The sequence below is a fragment of the Leucoraja erinacea genome, chromosome 13, assembly GCF_028641065.1.
Source record: "Leucoraja erinacea ecotype New England chromosome 13, Leri_hhj_1, whole genome shotgun sequence".
NCBI lineage: Eukaryota > Metazoa > Chordata > Chondrichthyes > Rajiformes > Rajidae > Leucoraja > Leucoraja erinaceus.
In genome coordinates this window covers 1,933,829-1,954,920 of record NC_073389.1, presented here as the reverse complement: position 1 = coordinate 1,954,920, position 21,092 = coordinate 1,933,829, and the positions used below count along the sequence as shown (strand labels likewise).

General features: G+C 43.6%; 1 protein-coding gene across 2 annotated transcripts in view; it reads right to left on the bottom strand.

Annotated features, from left to right (window-relative positions):
• Nucleotides 1-21,092, bottom strand: part of spag17 (sperm associated antigen 17) — a 207,179-nt gene that overhangs the window by 88,211 nt on the left and 97,876 nt on the right. For both annotated transcript variants that reach the window (XM_055644261.1, XM_055644262.1), the window contains exons 28-34: nucleotides 20,371-20,484; nucleotides 15,575-15,780; nucleotides 14,678-14,810; nucleotides 8,275-8,453; nucleotides 7,013-7,160; nucleotides 6,252-6,454; nucleotides 3,496-3,634 (exon numbers count right to left, since the gene is read on the bottom strand). In XM_055644261.1, the coding sequence (XP_055500236.1) occupies nucleotides 3,496-3,634; nucleotides 6,252-6,454; nucleotides 7,013-7,160; nucleotides 8,275-8,453; nucleotides 14,678-14,810; nucleotides 15,575-15,780; nucleotides 20,371-20,484 (1,122 nt within the window). The remainder of the gene's footprint in view (nucleotides 1-3,495; nucleotides 3,635-6,251; nucleotides 6,455-7,012; nucleotides 7,161-8,274; nucleotides 8,454-14,677; nucleotides 14,811-15,574; nucleotides 15,781-20,370; nucleotides 20,485-21,092) is intronic.

Genomic DNA, 21,092 nt, shown 5'->3' with positions numbered 1-21,092 from the left:
CTATCATACACTGTGTAGGTCTTGTCCATGTTAGTGCTCCCAGAATACACCTCACATTTTTCTGCATTAAATTCCATCGACCATTTCTCAACCCACCTGCTGCAAATTTTCACAACTTATTATCTACAATACCACCCACTTTTGTGTCAACTATAAACTTGCTAACTATGCCATGCACGTTCTCATCCAAATCACCGATATAGATGAAAAACACCAATGGTCCCAGCACTGAACCCTGAGGCACACCACTAGTCACAGGCCTCCATTCGGAAAAGCAACTTTCCACAATCACAGACAGTCTCACCTGGTCCAGGAACAACACTGATATTGTCAAACGGGCCCATCATCGACTGCACTACCTGAGGAAACTCAAACAGGCCTCACTTCCCACCAACATCCTCAGGACTTTTTACAGGGGTACGGTGGAGTCTGTACTCACGTACTGCATAAACACGTGGTACTCCAACTGTAACTGCTCAGACAGGAAGTCTCTGCAGAGGGTAGTGAGGGGAGCAGAGAGGATCATTGGCGTCTCCCTACGCTCGGTACAAGAACTGTTCCAGAGCCGCTGCCTGAAAACAGCACTGAGCATCAGGCAAGAGATACCGTAGCATCAAAGCCCGGACAACCAGACTGCTAAACAGCTTCCTTCCACATGCTGTGAGGCTACTAAACAGTCACTCCACCTGATTCTGCTGCTCTTGCACTGACAATTTAATAACTGGCACTGGCTCTGGCCACTCAGCTGCTCTGGACATTTTATGACTGATTTTACTTGTATTTTAATGTTGCTGTTTTTGCCTACACTTTTTTAAACTATTTGTACTGTATTATCAGGAACTGGATTGTTTTGTTATTGTTTTTATTTTATGCGTGAAATGTTTAAGTTGTATGCTCTGGTATTCCCTGGGAAACGTCTTCTCATTTTGCACTGTACAACTGTTGCTTTGCAAGATGACAATAAAGGATCATGATGATGATGATGATCACCCTGTTTCCTTCCATGAAGCCAATTTTCTACCCATTCAACTATCTCTCCTTGAATCCCACGGAATCTAACCTTCCAAACTTATTTTTGCCTTTTTCCAGGAAGCTGTACGATCCTTGTTCAAATGAATAAACTTGTGGAGACTCAAGAAGCTACAGATGCTGGAATCTTGAGCAGAACACCATGCTGGAGGAAATCACCAGGTCAGGCAGCAAATGTGGGAGACCAGAGGACACAGTTTTAAGTTGAGAGGGGCAAAGTTTTAAGGAGATGTGTGGCGCAATATGTTTTTACACAGACGGTGGTGGGTGCCTGGAATGCCCTGCCATGGGTGGTAAGATTTATATACGATAGTGGCATTTAGGAGGCTTTAGGATGTGGAGGTTGCTGCAAGAAATAGTTTAATTGTTCTGCTTAGGGACATATGACAATTAAACAATCCAAATATCCCTTGGATATGCAAGAAATGGAGGAATATGGATCACCTGCAAGCTGAGGTGAATACTTGAACTTGGCAGCATGTTTGGCCTGTTCCTGTGCTGTGCTGTTCTGTTCTGTTAACTCACACATATGGCTTGACAATGAACAACTTCTGCTTCTGCTTCTGGAAATCATTTATATAATTCACTTGGACATTTCTCCTCTGGAGGAATTGAAAAATTGGTGTCACAAGGTTTTTGACTAAATGTTGAAAGCAGAATTCCAGAATCACAGCTTGAATATTGTAATTTATTTTTGCTCGTATTGTTTTAGCTGGAGGTCATCCAAAACATTGCTGTCCATTTTCTACCTTATGCCAAGTCTTGTTTGCCTAATGTCCCACTGCCTATTGACCTACATTGACTCCAGTTATAGTTCCCATCCTTGCTTTCAGTTCACTTCAAGGCCCTTTCCCTCCCTAGCTCGCTCATGTCGTCCAGCCCACCAAATGCCGGAGATGTCTGCACTTCCACAAATCTGCCTCTAGATCACACTGCAGCTGACCGAGGTGACTTCAGTTACCAAAAACTGAAACTCTGACTTGCCTCTCTAGCACTCTCTTTAAAAGTTACTGCCCTGACCCTAAGCGAACTACTACAGATAATGGAAATCTGCCATCAATTTCAACATTCATTCCATCCAGACTTCTTTCCCGTTTCCCTGTTTCATTGCAACTAGTTCTACCTCTAAGTTCTGATGAAAGGGTGGCAGAGGGTGGTGATGCTGGGGAAGGCGGTGGAGACAAATACAATTGTGGCGTTTAGAAGGCCTTTAGATCTGCACATGGATTTGTAGAGAATGGAGGGATATGGATCACATGCAGGCGGAGGTGATTAACAACTTGACATTGCGTTTGGCACGGACATTGTGGGCTGAAGGGCCATTCCCATGCTGTACTGTTCTGTTAACTCATCGATATGTCATAACAATGAAATAATAATGAAATGTTTCTGATTTTGTTTTGAAAGTCGCATATAATTCACTTGTACGTTTCTTGGACCAGGCAGATACAATAGTGCCGTTTTCATAGGCTTTTAGATAGAAACATGGATATGGATCATGTGAGATTAGTTTATCTTGGCATCATGTTCGGCACAGACATTGTGGGCCAAAGGCATGTTCCTGTGCATACTGTTCTATGTTCTAAGGGTCACATTAACTCGGTTTATATCTCCACAGATGGTGCCTGACCTGCTGAGTATTTCCAGCATTTTCGGCATAAATTTAACCAAGTTATTAGTCATCTGGATAAACAAGGGACTGCAGATACTGGTTTACAAAAAAAGACACAAAGTGCTGGAGTAATTCAGCGGGCCAGGCAGCAACACTGGAGAACATGGATGGGTGACGTTTCATATCGGGATCCTTCTCAATCCCAAAACATCACCTATCCATGTTCTCCAAAGATAGACACAAAAAGCTGGAGTAACTCAATGGGTCAGACATTATCTCTGGAGAGAAGGAATGGATGACACAGTTCATTCCTGCACATTTCGTCTTTCGAGAGATGCTGCCTGACCTGCGAGGTTACTCTAGCACTTTGTGTCTTTATTAGGCATCGACTCTAATATCTTTTTAGATACAAGGAACTGCAGATGCTAGCTTAACAAAAAATAACACAAAATGCTGGAGTAATCCAGCGGGTCTGACAGTATCCCTGCGGAACATGGATAGGTGATGTTTCGGGTTGGGTTCGAAGAAGGCTGTTTAAATATTTATACATTGTTGATTGCTACATTTTATTTGATAATGCTTCTGTGAAAACCATTGGGATTTCCTGCTGAATTAAAGGCACAGCTAATTGCTGCTGTTCTCGTACGAGAAGATGTTTTGCTGACTGAGGTTTGAAGGATGCTTTCTTGAGAGCACCCATGTCTTTCGAGAATACAATATATGAGCACCCGAGTGACTGGAATCCACTACTACAGTATGATATGAAACATGACATACATGCTACATTAATATGTCAGTTGGTTAAAATGCAAATAAAATCTCATATAAACAGGAATAACAGGCCTTATGTTTACCATTTTCATCTTGCATCACGGAATCTGGGATTGAGATATCCTGAAAGAATGTTGTAATCCTAGTTCCATCTGCATGTTCCACCATAGTGTTGTCATTTGCAAACACTGTAATTACCTTGTCCTGTCTTGTAATCATTATCTGTGTGCCAACATATATTTACTTAGTTAAGAGTAATTCACATGCCATGTCCCACTTTCCCGAGTTACTCACGAATTCTCCCGAGTTTTCCCCTTGATTCAAACTCGGAGATGCCAGCCGTAGGTACTCAGGGCTATTTTTTTTACTCAAGGTAATTTTTCAACATGCAGAAAAAACGTCCAGACTTACCTGATGCCCCGAGTACCTGGGGCTGGCATGCCGGCCTCCTACGAGCTACCTTCAGGGGGCTGGCGCATTGGACGAGCCGCTGGCGAAATATAGCGGCCGAATCCCGCTACGAGTGCATACTGTCGTCGCTACAAGACACTTCACATTCTGCGTGAGTTTGAATGTGTGTGAAGGGGAAAGATTTGGCAGCCACGCATTCGTGAGGGCAGCTCGGGAAAGAGGTGACAAGTCCTGTAAAGCCATTCTGAAAGGCCTACATCCATTATTCTTTGAAAATCAATTTGTGAAATTCGTGCCTCTCGGAGGGGGACACTAGATTCAAAAAAAAAACATGCCTCTGGATTAGAAAGTTTAGAATGTTTTAACTATTGTGTGTAGTTCTGGGCGCCGCCACTACAGGAAGGATGTGGTGGCTTTGGAGACAGTGCAGAGGAGGTTCACCAGATTGGTGCCTAGTCTAGGGGGTGTTAGCTATAGGGGGAGGTTGGACAGACGTGGATTGTTGTCTCTGGAACATCAGACCTGATAGAAGTATATAAAATTATGAGAGGCATAGATAGAGTAGACAGTCAGAATCTTTTTCCCAGGATGGAAAAATCAAATACTAGAGGGCATAGGTTGCAGGCGAGAAGGGCAAATTTTAAAGGTGGTGCGCGTGGCTGTTATTTTTAATGCAGAGGGTGGTGAATGCCTGGAATGTGCTGCTGGGATTGGTGGTTGAAGCAGATAACCTAGTGGCATTTAAGAGACTTTGGATAGGCATGGGGATATGCAGGGAATGGAGGAATGTGGAGGTAGATAAGTAATGGTCGTGGCATCATGTTTGGCACAGACATTGTGGGCTGAAGGACCTGTTCTTGTGCTGTACTAAACTGTACTGTTCTAATGTCAGAAATACCTGGTGAAAGATTAAGCAACCGCTGCTTCATTAACTGGTGGGCTGAGGTTAAGATGGAGCAGTTGAGCTAGTGGGGGCAGCTTGCTGACGTTGCTAAGGGAATGCACAGGAAGCCACTGGATATTGGGTTAACTTCAGGGTAACAACCTTTCAAAAGAACTGTAAAATTGAGAAATCAGGTGTATTGAGTATAGAAGCTGGGATGTATTGTTAAAATTGTACAAGGCATTGGTGAGGCCAAATCTGGAATATGGTGTACAATTTTGGTCGCCCAATTATAGGAAGGATGTCAACAAAATAGAGAGAGTACAGAGGAGATTTACTAGAATGTTGCCAGGGTTTCAACAACTAAGTTACAGAGAAAGGTTGAATAAGTTAGGTCTTTATTCTCTGGAGCGCAGAAGGTTAAGGGGGGACTGGATAGAGGTCTTTAAAATGATGAGGGGGATAGACAGAGTTGATGTGGACCAGCTTTTCCCTTTGAGAATAGGGAAGATTCAAACAAGAGGACATGACTTCAGAATTAAGGGACTGAAGTTTAGGGGTAACATGAGGGGGAACTTCTTTACTCAGAGAGTGGTAGCGGTGTGGAATGAGCTTCCAGTGGAAGAGGTGGAGGCAGGTTCGTTGGTATCATTTAAAAATAAATTGGATAGGCATATGGATGAGACGGGAATGGAGGGTTATGGTATGAGTGCAGGCAGGTGGGACTAAGGGAAAAAAGTTGTTCGGCACGGACTTGTAGGGCCGAGATGGCCTGTTTCCGTGCTGTAATTGTTATATGGTTATTATTAGTTGCTGAGAAGAGGGGGTGTGAAAAGAAGTAAAAGAATATATTCGGGATAGATTGCAGATGAAAATTGCTCAGTTGACAGACACTAAGAGAGTGCTGAATGCTGGTTAATCACCCCTGATTCTAGTGGAAGATTTAAATAGAGGGAGATGAATGACCACAGTTGAGAGAAGAAAAGATGAAACAGTGAGATGCAAAACAAAGCAGTTGTTGGAAACCTGAAATACAAGATCACTCTGAAACACAAGGAGCTGCAAAAGGATCATGCATAAAGAACAAAGTGCTGGAGTAACTCTGCGGGTCAGTCAGCATTTGTGGAGGGAATGGACAAGCGGCGTTTAGGGTCGAGACACTTCCTCAGACGGATTGCAAATGTGGGAGAGAAAGCTGGAAAAGAGGTGGGGGTGGGACAAAGGCTGGCAATGATAGTTGGATACAGGTGAGGGGGGTTTGATAGCAGGTTAGAGGTGAGAAGGAGACAACAGGATGTCAGATAAGGAAGGAAGAGGAGGAGTGAAATGTAAATCCAGTGTGGGGGATATATTCTGGAAATATTCAGTAGATCAGCTGGCATGTCTAGAGAATCCTAAGGACTCTGAGAAAACATAGAACGGGTGTAAACAAACAAAACATATTAGGAAGGTGTGTAATTAGAAGTTTGCAGATTTAACACCATAGATACATACAGTAGAAATAATGAGGCTATAAATGCAATAAAAAAAAGACATCACACTCACCTCTCCAGTTCCTGGGTCTGTGGCTTTGTAGACTAAGATAGGTTTTATATCCAACTTCTCTGTGCCTTTGGTTCCGATAACTAACCCAATGGGTGTAGTGGTTATCCAAGTACCAGGCAAAGGTTCTATTGGAGGAGGGACTGGTGTTGGAGGAGGAAGTTCTTCTGCACGTGATACAGGTTGTTCAATATGACCATGCTTTCCTAAAGAAGCAAACAAATGGGATCAATCTCAGAAACATCTTTATTCATCTTTCCTCGTGTAGGGAAGAAAAAGCAAGTACTGTTGTATGAAATGCACATTTATAACTCTATCAAAAAGGACAGATTTTCTTTTAACGCTTCACACACCGAAGCAGGGAAGAGATTTGTGAAACATGAGTTATGAAACTGAGTTTCACAGATTCACCACCCTATGGTCGAAGAAATACTTTATCTCCATTCTAAAGGTACGTCCTTTTAACTCTGACGCGGTGCCCTCTAGTCCTAGATTATCCCACTACTGGGAGCATCCTCTCCACATCCACTCTATCTGGGCCATTCATTATTCGGTAGGTTTCAATGAGATCGCCTCATTCATCTTTCTAATCTCACAAGTAATGAGCTGTTCAATCCTGAGATGTATACAAAATGTTGGAATAACTCAATGGGTCAGCCAGCATCTCTGGAGAGCATGATTAGGAATAGTTTCGGCTCGGAACTATTCTTCAGGCCTATCCATTTTGCAATTCATTTTCATTACATCTGTTCAGCCCTCGTTACCTTTCCTCGGTACTTCCTCATTGACTTTTGTTGGTTCCTCCTCCTTTGGTTCTGGATTTTCTGGTTCAGGCTGGTCTGCAGGTGGTTGGGGAATGGAAACAGGACCTGAATCTGGACTTCTGCTCACAGTCCCATCAGCAAACAGAATCTGAGGATAACAAGGAAAGAATAACAATAGGATTACATTACCAACAACACAACGCTATTTATTCCAAATACCCCTTGAGCTCCATTCTTTCTTCCACATGAGAACCCTCAGCAACATCAAATGAAAAAGCAGCAGCAGCTTCTTTAAGCAATTTATGGCACCGGATTCCAGCTTATGCCTTTGCCTCTTTCACTGATTCCATGGAGTTGAAGATACAAGGACATGTTCCTACTTTGAAACCTTTAACTGTACTTGCTTGCTAAAGTACCCAAGTGCTGGAGAAATTCACTGGGCAGGCAGCATCTCTGGAGAACATGGATAGGCAACGTTTCGGGTCTGATTGAAACTGATTGTGGTGGTGGGGAGGGAGAGGAATATATAATAATCAATAATATAATAATTTCATAACTGTGATACAAGGTGACCATACTAGTGCATAACCTGTCCTTCGGGCAATCAAATACAACGTTCATGGAAGATCAAGTGTTGAAGAGCTTGATAGTTGTTGGGAGGAAGTTTCTTGAACTGCTATAGATGACATGGTGTAAATAATCTGCATCACTGTAATAAAGGGATTTGTAAGGTTTTGACCCAGTGAATTCCACAGGACTGTGAAGATTCCCACAGCGATGCCCTTAGATTCCAATCATAATCATCTTTTGTGCCCTGTATCACGCCAGTGGTGGCATTTTCTCCAGTCCAACCAACTCCCATTCAACTTTATTCAAAATTATTATACATTATTTGTGAGTTATTGCGTTTCCAGTCCTGCTATGCGACTGCAAGTAAGCAAATTGTTCCATTGTTGGTACATATGGCGATTAAACACTCTTGACTCTCGAAGTTGCCCATGTCTATAGTCTGTTGGAGCCACACTTGTCCAAAAGATGCATTGTAGCAATATTCACCTCCTCTCTGGAATCTAACTTTATTTTGTTCATATTTACATTTTTGTTTGCATTTTCCACAAGGCCATTTTGGTCAACAAATTCAATATATATTCCGCCGAAAACAAAATGTTTGTGTAATTGAGCAGAGGGAAAAGACTGGAAAACAGATTTGTAGCTATTTCCCCATAATTCAGAATGAAGTTAATAAATCAGGAATGCTTTACCTCAGTGGATCCATCCATCATGTACTTCACCACTGTTCCCTGGAGTGTAATGACTCTTGATGCTTCCTGCATTGCAGGCCACTTCCGAGCTGACTCACACGGCTGGAAGCCTTTCGTTTTGATGGGATAGCTCTGACGCAGCAGTATTCTTTCTTCATACTCGTCTTCACTGTTAATACCTTGAAGATGGAACCAACGTGGAGAATGTGAATATACTTAGGAACATGAAGCGAGAAACAACTATAGCCTGCAACCAAGAAAACTAAAATTAAAACTACTAGTGTCCTTTCCAAAACGCCCAAAGTGCTGGAGGAACTCAGCAGGCTGGGCAGCATCTGTGGAGGGAATAAACAGATAATGTTTTGGGTCAGGACTCTTCTTCAGACATTGCACTTTAGGAACTAGAGTAAGTTGCAATGGATCAGTGTGAAGAAGCGTCCCGACTTGATACATCGTCTGTCCATTCCCTCCACAGATGCTGCCTGACCCACTGAGTTTCTCCACCATTCCAGTACCTGCAGTTTCTGCTCTCAAGTTTCTTTCCAACTGTATTCTATTCAGTACAGCAAAATTACATTCAACTACAAATACAGTTCAACTAAATAAAGTTGAGGTCAGTGTAATCATGATCTTTGAAATCTCCTCTTCTAATCAAATTTAAATGTTGATATAGCATCAGTGAAGTTTTTGTTTTGTAGCAATGTTTGTATGGAGCGTCAGAGTTTAATCCTGATAGAAGTCTATACAATTCTGAGAGGCATAAAAAGGGCAGACAGTGAATATCTTTCTCCCATGACTAAAGGGTGCAGCTTTAAGTTGAGAGGCTCAATGTTTAAAGGAAATGCTTATTTTTTTACACAGAGGGTGGTTAGAATATGCTGCCAGAGTTGGTGCTGGAGGCAGACATAATTGTGGCATTTAAGAGGATGGATATGAGAGAATGGAAGGGTACGGATCACGTGCAGGCAGTGGAGATTAGTTTAACGTGGCATCATGTTCAGCAAAGACATGATACCATTTATTCCAAAGAAGAAGAAAGATTCTAAGGGGAGTAGGAGGCAACTGTGGCTGACAAGGGAAGTCAAGGACAGTATAAAAATAAAAGAGAAGAAGTATAACATAGACATAGCAAAGATCAGTGGGAAGGGAAGCCAGAGGATTGTGAAACTTTTAAAGAGCATCAGAAGATAACTAAAAAGGCAATACAGGGAGAAAAGATGAGGTACGAAGGTAAGCTAGCCAAGAATATAAAGGAGGATAGTAAATGCTTCTTTAGGTATGTGAAGAGAAAAAAAATGGTTAAGACAAATGTGGGTCCCTTGAAGACAGAAACAGGTGAATTTATTATGGGGAACAAGGAAATGGGAGATGAGTTGAACAGGTACTTTGGATCCGTCCACTAAGGAAGACACAAACAATCTCCCAGATGTAATAGTGGCCAGAGGACCTCGGGTGACGGAGGAAGTAAACAAAATTCACATTAGGCAGGAAATGGTGTTGGGTGGACTGATGGGACTGAAGACTGATAAATCCCTGGGCCTGGTGGTCTGCATCCCAGGGTACTTAAGGAAGTGACTCTAGAAATTGTGAATGCATTGGTGATCATTTTCCAATGTTCTATAGACTCAGGATCAGTTCCTGTGGATTGGAGGGTAGCTACTGTCATCCTACTTTTTAAGAAAGGATGGAGAGAGAAAACAGGGAATTATAGACCAGTTAAATTGACATCGGTGGTGGGGAAGATGCTGGAGTCAATTATAAAAGATGAAATAGCGGCACATTTGGATAGCAGTAACAGGATCGGTCTGAGTATGGATTAACGAAGGGGAAATCATGCTTAATTTTCTAGAATTTTTTGAGGATGTAACTAAGAAAATGGACAAGGGAGAGCCAGTGGATGTAGTGTACATTATACATTAATGATTTAGATGAAGGGATTAAGAGTAACATTAGCAAATTTGCAGATGACGCAAAGCTGGGTGGCAGTGTGAGCTGTGAGGAGGATGCTATGAGGATGCAGGGTGACTTGGACAGGTTGGGTGGGTGGGCAGATGCATGGTGGATGCAGTATAATGTGGATAAATGTGAGGTTATCCACTTTGGCAGCGAGACCAGGGAGGCAGATTATTATCTGAATGGTGTCATGTTAGGAAAAAGGGAAGTACAACGTGATCTGGGTGTCCTTGTCACTGAAAGTGAGCATGCAGGTACAGCAGGCAGTGAAGAAAGCTAATGGAATGTTGGCCTTCATAGCAAGAGGAGTTGAGCATAGGTGCAAAGAGGTCCTTGTACAGGGCCCTAGTGAGACAACACCTGGAGTATAGTGTGCAGTTTTGGTCTCCAAAATTGAGGAAGGTCATTCTTGCTATTGAGGGAGTGCAGCGTAGGTTCTCGAGGTTAATTCTCGGAGCGGGACTGTCATATGGCGGGACTGTCATATGTTGAAAGAAAGGAGCGAGTGGGCTTGTGTACACTGGAATTTTGAAGGATGAGAGGGGATCTTATTGGAACATAAAAGATTATTAAAAGATTGGACACGCTAGAGGCAGGAAACATGTTGCCGATGTTGGAGGAGTTTAGAATCAGGGGCCACAGTTTAAGAATAAGGGATAGGCCATTTAGAACGGAGATGAGGAAAAACTAAGAGAGTTGTGAATCTGTGGAATTCTCTGCCTCAGTGGAGGTCAATTCTCTAGATGCTTTCAAGAGAGAGTTAGATAGAGCTCTTAAAGATAGCAGAGTCAAGGGATATGGGGAGAAGGCAGGAATGGAATGCTGATTGTGGATGATCAGCCATGATCACAGTGAATGGCAGTGCTGGCTTGAAGGACCGAATGGCCTACTCCTGCACCTATTGTCTATTGACATTGTGGGTTGATTGATGTGTTTCTGCGCTGCACTATGATCTATGTCAGTGCTGCACAATGACCTACTTACTTACTTTTTATTACAGACTCAAGGTCCATATAAAAGACAGGACATTACATAAATAAATTACATACAAAGGCACAATAAATTGCATACAAAAGCACAGTAAATTACTTACAAAAGCCAAATATATGGTTTAAGATTAAGAATGAAAAAAAAAAATCAGTGTCCTACAACGAGACAACTATACCGATGTCTCCACAGCTGGGATTGGTAGCGTGCAGTGCTAAACCTTACGTTTGATAAGGCCAAGATTATTTCATTTTCAGTCATTAATCCGGCAAATAAATTTAGACATAATATTTCTTTAGACAGTTTGTAAAGTATTGGCTCCTGCAGCCACAAACATTTCACTTGCACGACAACATCTATGTCTCTCAAGTAATATTCTGATGGCATCCTTATAAGCTACTTTAAGTCTTAAGAATATCTTATCTGCAAAATTCCCCTGTGTCTAACACCATTGTTAACCTCAAATGGGGCTGAGACACTATTGCCCCATTTTATTTGCATAGTCTGGTGGGCATACCAGTAAGCCAGAATTCTCACAATGTATTTAGGCACCCCTCTTTGACTCAATTTAACAAACAGCTTTCTATGATTAACACGATCAAAGGTTTTGGAAGCATCAATAAAACACATAAGAATTGATGAGTTTTTACCTCTATATTTGTTTACAATTTCCTTTTAGGCATATATACACGTCAGTGTCATGTTTAGCTTTAAAACCAAACTGGTTATCTGCGGAGTTAACAAACTCATTTAGCCTATCATGCAGAATTCTTTCTAGGACTTTTGACAATATGCTGGCTAAAGCTATGGGCATGTAATTATTTAGGCTGCCTATTTTACCAGCTTTGTCCTTAATGACTGGCACTAACAGAACAGCCAACATTGATTCCAGAACCAGGGGTCACAGTCTTAGAATAAAAGTGAGGCCATTTAAGATTGAGGTGAAAAAAAACTTTTTCACCCAGAGAGTTGTGAATTTGTGGAATTCCCTGCCACAGAGGGCAGTGGAGGCCAAATCACTGGAAGGATTTAAGAGAGAGTTAGATAGAGCTCTAGGGGCTAGTGGAATCAAGGGATATGGGGAGAAGGCAGGTACGGGTTATTGATTGGGGACGATCAGCCATGATCACAATGACTCGAAGGGCCGAATAGCCTCCTCCTGCGCCTATTTTCTATGTTTCTATGAGTCTGGTAACAAACCATGAATCATGAAGCCAGTAAAACAAATAGCAAGGAGAGGACCGATCCTCATACTGGCATATTTAAGATGTTCAGCAAAAATATCATCTAAGCCACTTGCTTTGTTGTTGGACAGCTTGTTCATGGCATGATACACCTCATGTGACATAATGACCATTGAGCCCTTACTCGCAATATTGTCCACCCTATACAAATCACATTGGACACAGTTAAATAAAGTATTATAATGTTGTTGTCATAACTCCGTGATATTAGCTGTTCCAGAGATTGCATCTGCAGTGCATGGTAGAGATGTTTTGCAACTGTTAAGAACTCTCACTTCTTTCCAAAAATCAGTAGCATTGTTACTTAGCAGCTTCTTGGCCATGGAATCAGCCCTCATAACTTGCTCATTTTTACAGATGAAGCAAACAGCATACTTGTATCTTGCATTAGTGAGCTTCTTATACTCAAACACAGGCCCCTGTCTGGGCCTACCTGCCATAGCCCAGGATTTAGTGGCTTCACTGGCTTCAGCATGGTATTCAGCTACATACTTATTCCAGCCAGGCCTGAAGTAATGTGTCTTATTGATATGCTTGCAGTAGGGCTTACTCCCTACATATAAAGTGCTTACTATATCATTATACATGGAGCAGATAGCTCTCATATGCTTCATGTTTAAGAAAGAACTGCAGATGTTGGAAAAATCGAAGGTAGACAAAAATGCTGGAGAAACTCAGTGGGTGAGGCAGCATCAATAGAGCGAAGGAATAGGTTACGTTTCAGGTCTCGATGCAAACCGCCACCTATTCCTTGTCTCCATAGATGCTGCCTCACCCGCTGAGTTTCTACTGCATTCTCCTTTGCTTCGCATCCTTACAATTAACATTACTACACATAATTGCATCTTTAGGTAGATGGATATTGCTTAAGGGTTTATCTGTATGAGTATAAGAGGCTGATGGCTTCCTTTGTGACACTATTTCTATCTCTGGATACCACAGGTAGGTGTTCAACATTTATTGTCATAGCAACAGGTATATGATCAGTCAATGCCGCCCCATTCAGAATGCTCGTCAACCCAATGAGGCCTGTGCATCAGATGTACTAATACAGTGGTCCAGCCATGACGTAGTTTGCCTGGCCGCACTAATATAGGTTCATGTTCATTTATTTTCACAAACGCCAATTGGTATAGTGAAATTCATTGGCCAGGTCAGTCATACAATTTAAAAAAAAGCAACAGACACAAAAAACACATTTTAACATAAACATCCATCGCACTGACTCTTACACATTCCTCACTGTGATGGAAGGCGAAAATAAAGTTCCAAGTCCTTCCCTTGTTGTTCTTCCTTGGTCGGGGGCCTTGAGCCCTCCGTTGACGGAACGATCTTGAGTCCCGTAGCCAGCGGCGTTTGGGCCCTCCGCGTCGAGGCGTTCAGCTCCCGCATCGGGGAGTTGTCAGCTCCCTCGCTCCGGGCGATCAATCCTCGCCTCTTGTCTGGACGAACCTTCTGCGGCGTTGGAGCTCCCGACTAGCCACTCCTGAGACTGCGAGCACTTGATGGTAAGTCCGCAGTCCGCGGTGGGAGCGATCCCAGGCATGGGATCCGCTCCTATGGTAAGTCCGCACCCCGTGGTGGGGCTCACTACAGTCCGAGGCGGCTTCCAGCTCCAGCGATGGTAGGCCGCAGAGTCCGGAGAATGTGATCCGAAATTTGATCACCTCCGCGGGAAGGTAAACGGAGAATGTGATCCGAAATTTGATCACCTCCGCAGGATGGTAAGAACCTGAAAAAACAAAGTTTCCCCCAACCCCACCACCTCCCCCCACATAAAACAAACAGAAGAACATTAAAACAAACTTTAAACAAACGCTAAAAATAACTAAAAGGTTGAAAAAATGAACAGTCTGTCGGCAGGGCTGCCATCTCCCTCCTCCGGCGCCCCCTATAAGTATAAGTATCTACTATCTGTAGGTAAAAGCACTTTGCTTGACAATATCAAATTATTATCTTGACAGAACTGAGCCATATGACTGGCAAATAATGAGTTCCTGTCTGAGATTCTTAGATGATATAAATTGTTCAGGAAAAGAATCAAAGAAATGCCACATCCTGTAATGCGAATGACAGAATATCAGTGATGAAACATCCTGGAAAAATATTCTCTTACACTTTCCCTATCAGCTTCACTCATTTCACACAAGGTAAGTCAATTCTTAGAGTCAATTTTGATCAAATGTAGCAAACAGAATTTGAGAAATATTGTGACAGACCTATGGAGAACCCAGTGAAAAATGTTGCCAGCAGTCCATCTGGGGAACATGCGTTCAAACACAAGAATGCTGGAGCTTCTGGAACATCATCTGGAAAGGCTTCACCTTCATTCTCGAGCAGCTCTGTTTCCACCTGTATACAACAGCAAGCAGTTGTAATCAAAGTACTGATTATCTACAATCCCCGCACATTTCACCCCACCCCTGGTCCCCCTCCAGCTCCATCCTTCCCTCTGCCTTTCCATTTCACTCGTCCTCTTCCCTTTTCTGACACCCTTTTGTCTCCTTTTCAGCTCGAGCTGGTTCACCCAACTGCCTATTAAAATTCCTCTATCCATCTATCACTCACCAAGCTTTGTCCTGCTCCCACCCCTTTTGCAGTTGTCTCATCCTTAGTGCAATCAGTCTGAAGAAGGGTCCCGACCTGAAACATCGCTGCTCTGTGTCCTCCACAGATGCTGCCTGAACCGCTGAGTTCCTCCAGCACATTGTGTTTCACCCAAGATTCCAGTTTCTTGTTTATGTTCATAGGCCATAAGAGAAATAGGCCATTTGGCCCATCAAGTCTACTCTGCCCTTCAATAATGGCTGACCTTTCCTTCTCAACCCCATTCACCTGCTTTCTCCCAGTAACCCTTGATGTCTTTACCAATCTAGTATCTGTCAATCCCCTGTGTATTCACAAACACTGCCTTTCTTATTCTTAAATTGAGAGAACCCTTCCATATTATTTGAATGAACCTCCTTTGAGCTGTTTTCACACCTTACACTTCCTTATCTATGTATCTCCCTCTCCCCTGACATCAGTCTGATAAAGGGTCTCGACCCGAAAGGTTACCAATTCTTTCTCTCCAGAGATGCTGCCTGTCCGGCTGAGCTCATGAACTCAACATGTACCTTTGGCTCCTCCTTTGGTGGTGGTGGAGGTTCATCCACTGGAACACTCAGAACAGCTTCCTTCTTCTGCTTCCCTTTTCCTGAGGTAGATTTGTTCTTGGTGGATTTCTCTAATTTAATAGTGGATAATGGAGTGACGGAAGGTGGCCGAGGGAGTTGGACTGGCGGGATGTTCAGAATTTCAGCCAATATTGGATCTTCTTTAACTATAAATAAAATATTTCAGTGAGTGTAATGGGCAAAACTGTTTTCTTTACACAATATCCTTACTTGATTTGTGGAATACATTTGTTTTTAGTTTTAGAGATATGTGTCTTGTGTCTACTATTTACAAATGAAAGAAAGTGACACCAAAAATAATCCCATCTTTAGTGAAGGCAGGATTTAATATGTGAATGCTAAAGATACCCTGAGTAGGAGAACCAAGAACTAGAGGACATAGGTTTAAGGTGGGGGGGGGGGGGGAGGAAGATTTAATAGGAACAACAATCTTTTCACACAGGGTTTATGGAATGAGTTGCCAGAGCAGGTAGTTGAAACAGGTGCCAGGACAGCATTTAAAAGACACTTGGACAAGTCCTAGTCAAACAGTGTGGAAACAGGTCCTTCAGTCCAACTTGGTCACACCGACCAAATATCTCTTCCACACTAGTCACACCTGCCTGCGTTTGGCCACACAACCTATCCTTGACAAACTTATACCAATGACAGCCAGTATTGCAGCTGTACTCTTCCAGCTATTACTTCCCAGCTTGAGTGTATAGTCAGTGGAGTGAGAACGTGTCCATAGGAAGTGCTGTAGCAATTACATTTTTCTTCCGCTGTCCCTTCATTTGGGTGCTCCTCGTGCTTCTGCTTCCCCCTCTCCTCTTCCCCGACTCCTCCTCTGCCTAACTCAGTTGCTCCCCCAATCCCTCCTGCTGCCGGCAAAGACTGGAATCCTCTTTATGGCGAAGGTGTAGAGTACGTTGCAAACAACAACAGAGTATCCAACCCTCCATAAGGGCGCTGCTGGAGGGTGTAAACTCTGTAATCTTACAGTAGCACATTGGTGCCTCAATAGAAACATAGAAAATAGGTGCAGGAGTAGGCCATTCAATATGATCATGGCTGATCATCCAACTCAGTATCCCGTAACTGCCTTCTCTCCATACCCCCTGATCCATTTAGCCACAAGGGCCACATCTAACTCCCTCTTAAATATAGCCAATGAACTGGCCTCAACTACCTTCTGTGGCAGAGAATTCCACAGATTCACCACTCTGTGTGAAAAATGTTTTTCTCATCTCGGTCTTAAAAGACTTCCCCCTTATTCTTAAACTGTGACCCCTTGTTCTGGACTTCCCCAACATCGGGAACAATCTTCCTGCATCTAGCTTGTCCAAGCCCTTAAGAATTTTGTAAGTTTCTATAAGATCCTCCCTCAATTTTCTAAATTCTAGATGTGGCTACTGCCTTACAACGCCAGAGACTGTAGTTCAACAACGGGTGCTGTCTACATATTGTATGTAGGCATCATCCCTCCAAGATGGCGCCTCCCTGCGACGCCATTTTGTCTGCGGCACAACAGGAAATCTTCAAACATGGTATTTCTAAGCTCACCTGTATTAAAGAATCTGCAGAAACCAGCGATGTAAGTAACGAGCTGCTAACGCATTTAATTGCATTAGCGCTACTGCGATCTCCTGGAGGTAGCGACTGTGTGGGCATTCCCGATCGGAGGGGAATCCCCGACCTCGCGGAGACTCGCAAGTACTGTACCTTTAAACACAGAGGAGGGCTTCATGGAGTACGGAAACGTGGTCATTGGGCAGGACTACAAGTAAGACTGAAGCGTAGGGGACTTCGGCCCCCTCTCCATCCTCCTGGCCAATATACAGACCCTTGAAAATAAGGTGGAGGACTTGTCAAGGCTGCTTTACCAAATGGGGCTGAGGGAATGCTCTGTTCTGTTTCACAGAGACATGGCTCACCTCAAGCTCCCCAGACTCAGCAGTCCAGTCTGAAGGGTTCTCCATCCACTGTATGGACCATACATTGGCATCTGGGAAAGGGAGAGGAGGGGGCGTCTGCCTCATGGTCAACTCTGCGTGGTGCTCAGACGTGGCAGTCCTGTCCAACTCCTGCTCTCCACACCTCGAACATCCGGCGGTGAAGTGCCGTCGCTTCTACCTACTGAGGGAATTCACCTCCATCATCCTGACCATGGTCTACATCCCACCCCAGCAGACGTCTGGCACTGGAGGAGCTGCACGACGTAGTCAACGAGCACCAGACAGTTTACCAAGCATTTACCACCATTGCCGGGGATTTCAACAAGGCAACCTGAAGAAATCGCTCCTTAACTTCCACCAACATGTCTCCTGCAGCACCAGAGGACCTAACACCCTTGACCACTGCTACATGGCCATCAAAGACGCCTATCGCTCTTTCACTCGCCCTCACTTCGGTAAATCCGACCATACTGTGGTGCTGCTTCTTCCTGCCTACAGGCAGCAATTGAAGAGCGCACCCCAGAGGTGAGGACTGTACAGAGCTGGTCGAGGGAGACAGAGGAACAACTCCAGGACTGTTTGGAGTCTGTAGACTGGGCAATGTTCAGGGACTCATTACAAACTTCATTAGGAAATGTGTGGAGGACTGCGTCCCAACAAAAACCTTCCGAGTGTTTCCCAATCAGAAGCCTTGGATGAACAATGAGATTCGCGTTCTTCTGAAGTCCAGATTCCGGGCATTCAGGTCTGGTGACACAGAGGTCTACAAGAAGTCCAGTTACGACCTTGGTAAGGCCATCAAAAAGGCCAAAAGGGACTTCTGCTCCAAGCTGGAGGATGAGACTGATGTTCGGCAACTGTGGCAGGGCTTGAATGCCATCACCTCCTACAAGGCAAAACCAGGAGGCAGCTCCAATGACAGCGAAGCATCACTCCCTGATGGGCTCAATGTGTTATACGCACGCTTTGATAGGGAGAACACTGATGTGCCTTCCCGAGCCCCCATCCGCCGTGATGGTATTTCAGTCAGTCACAGAGGCCGACGTCAGAAAGTCCTTCAGAGGGGTGAACCCTCGGAAAGCACCTGGACCTGATGGTATACCCCGTCGTGTTTTAAAAATCTGTGCGGACCAACTGGCGGGAGTTTTTACGGACATTTTCAACCTCACTTCTGAGGTCTGAGGTCCCCACCTGCTTTAAAAGGGCATCAATAATACCGGTGCCCAAGAAGAGTAAGGTGACGTGCCTCAATGACTATCGACCAGTGGCACTAACATCTGGGGTGATGAAGTGCTTTGAGAGGTTGATTATGGTGCATAGCAACACCTACCTCGCCAAGAACCTCGACCCACTACAGTTCGCTTACCGCCACAACAGATGCGGTGGATGCGATCTCTCTGGCTCTCCACTCCGCTCTGGACTACATGGACAACAAAAACTTGTATGTCAGGCTGTTATTCATTGACTACAGCTCGGCATTTAATACCATCATCCCCTCCAAGCTGGTTACCAAGCTCTCAGATCTGGGTCTCTGCACATCCATCTGCAATTGGATCCTCGACTTCCTCATCCACAGACCACAGTCTGTCCGTATTGGTGGAAACGTGTCATCCTCGATAACAATCAGCACAGGAGCACCTCAAGGCTGCGTGCTCAGCCTCCTGCTTTACTCACTCTATACTCATGACTGCGTAGCCAGACATAGTGCGAACTCCATCATCAAGTTCGCCGACGACACCACTGTTGTGGGATGAATCACTGATGGTGATGAGTCAGAGTATAGAAGTGAGATCAATCGATTGACCAAATGGTGCCAGCACAATAACCTGGCCCTCAACACCAGCAAAACCAAGGAACTGATTGTGGAATTTATAAGGGGTAGGATAGGGACCCACAATCTCATTTATATCAACGATGGTGGAAAGGGCCAAAAACTTTGAATTCCTGGTTGTGCATATTTCCGAAGATCTTTCCTGGTTCCAGCACACTGATGCAATTATAAAGAAGGCACATCAGCACCTCTACTTCCTGAGAAGATTACGGAGAGTCGGTATGTCAAGGAGAACTCTCTCGAATTTCTACAGGTGCACAATGGAGATCATACTGACTGGTTTGGCAACCTGAACGTCCAGGAGCGGAATAAAATGCAGAAAGTTGTGACCACTGCCCAGTCCATCATCGGCTCTGACTTCCCCACCATTGAGGGGGATCTATCGCAGTCGCTGCCTCAAAAGGCTACCAACATCATCAAGGACCCACACCATCCTGGCCCCACACTCATCTCCCCATTGCCATCGGGAAGAAGGTACAGGAGCTTGAAATCTGGAACATCCAGGTCAAGGAACATCCAGGTTCAGGAACAGCTTCCTCCCCACAGCCATCAAACAAGCTCTGAACAATAACAGTCTATTATTACTATTGCACTTTATCTGTTTATTTATTGTGTATATATATCGTCTATGGTATATAGACGCACTGAACTTTTATCTCCTGTATTATGTTTATATACTCTGTTGTGTTGCAGCAAGCACACATTTCATTGTTCTATCTGAAACACATTGCAATGAAACTCTATTGACTCTTCTCTCTTGTTCCTAGTGTATGGAGGGTAGTGTAAATGTGCAGAGATTGCAGGTCGGCGCAGACTCGTGGTCCTAAGAGCCTGTTTCCACGCTATATCTCTAAACTAAACTACTTCACATAATACAGTGTTGTAGATATTAAAATATTTTGTGCTTATATAATTAACAGAAAGCAATTGTATTTTGTGTGTTTAGCATTTTATTTGTTTATTTTATTTACCTTTCTTCTGCTTCTTTTCAGGGACATCTTTACTAAGTGTTAAGATTATTCCATCATCCAGTACAGCTGAGAATGACCCAAACTTGCTGAGTGACACGTGGCTCCTTTCTTCGTCTGCATGAATGACACAACTTCATAAACAAAATATTTTCCCCACAAGCATGTGTATTAATCACACTAGCTAGCCAGAATGTTATCCCTCATGTTTCTCAGAGAGTATTTTAAGAACATGTTTCTAACTTTTGAAAACAAAACTTTGCAACATGTTTCTTTCATGATACAATGGCTCATGAACAATTCAGGAACTGCAGAATGTTAGCGCATATGAACGTTTTAACATATAACATATAACATATAACAATTACAGCACGGAAACAGGCCATCTCGGCCCTACAAGTCCGCGCCGAACAAATTTTTTTTTCCCCTTAGTCCCACCTGCCTGCACTCATACCATAACCCTCCATTCCCTTCTCATCCATATTCCTATCCAATTTATTTTTAAATGATACCAATGAACCTGCCTCCACCACTTCCACTGGAAGCTCATTCCACAATGCTACCACTCTCTGAGTAAGGAAGTTCCCCCTCATATTACCCCTAAACTTCTGTCCCTTAATTCTGAAGTCATGTCCTCTTGTTTGAATCTTCCCTATTCTCAAAGGGAAAAGCTTGTCCACATCAACTCTGTCTATCCCTCTCATCATTTTAAAGACCTCTATCAT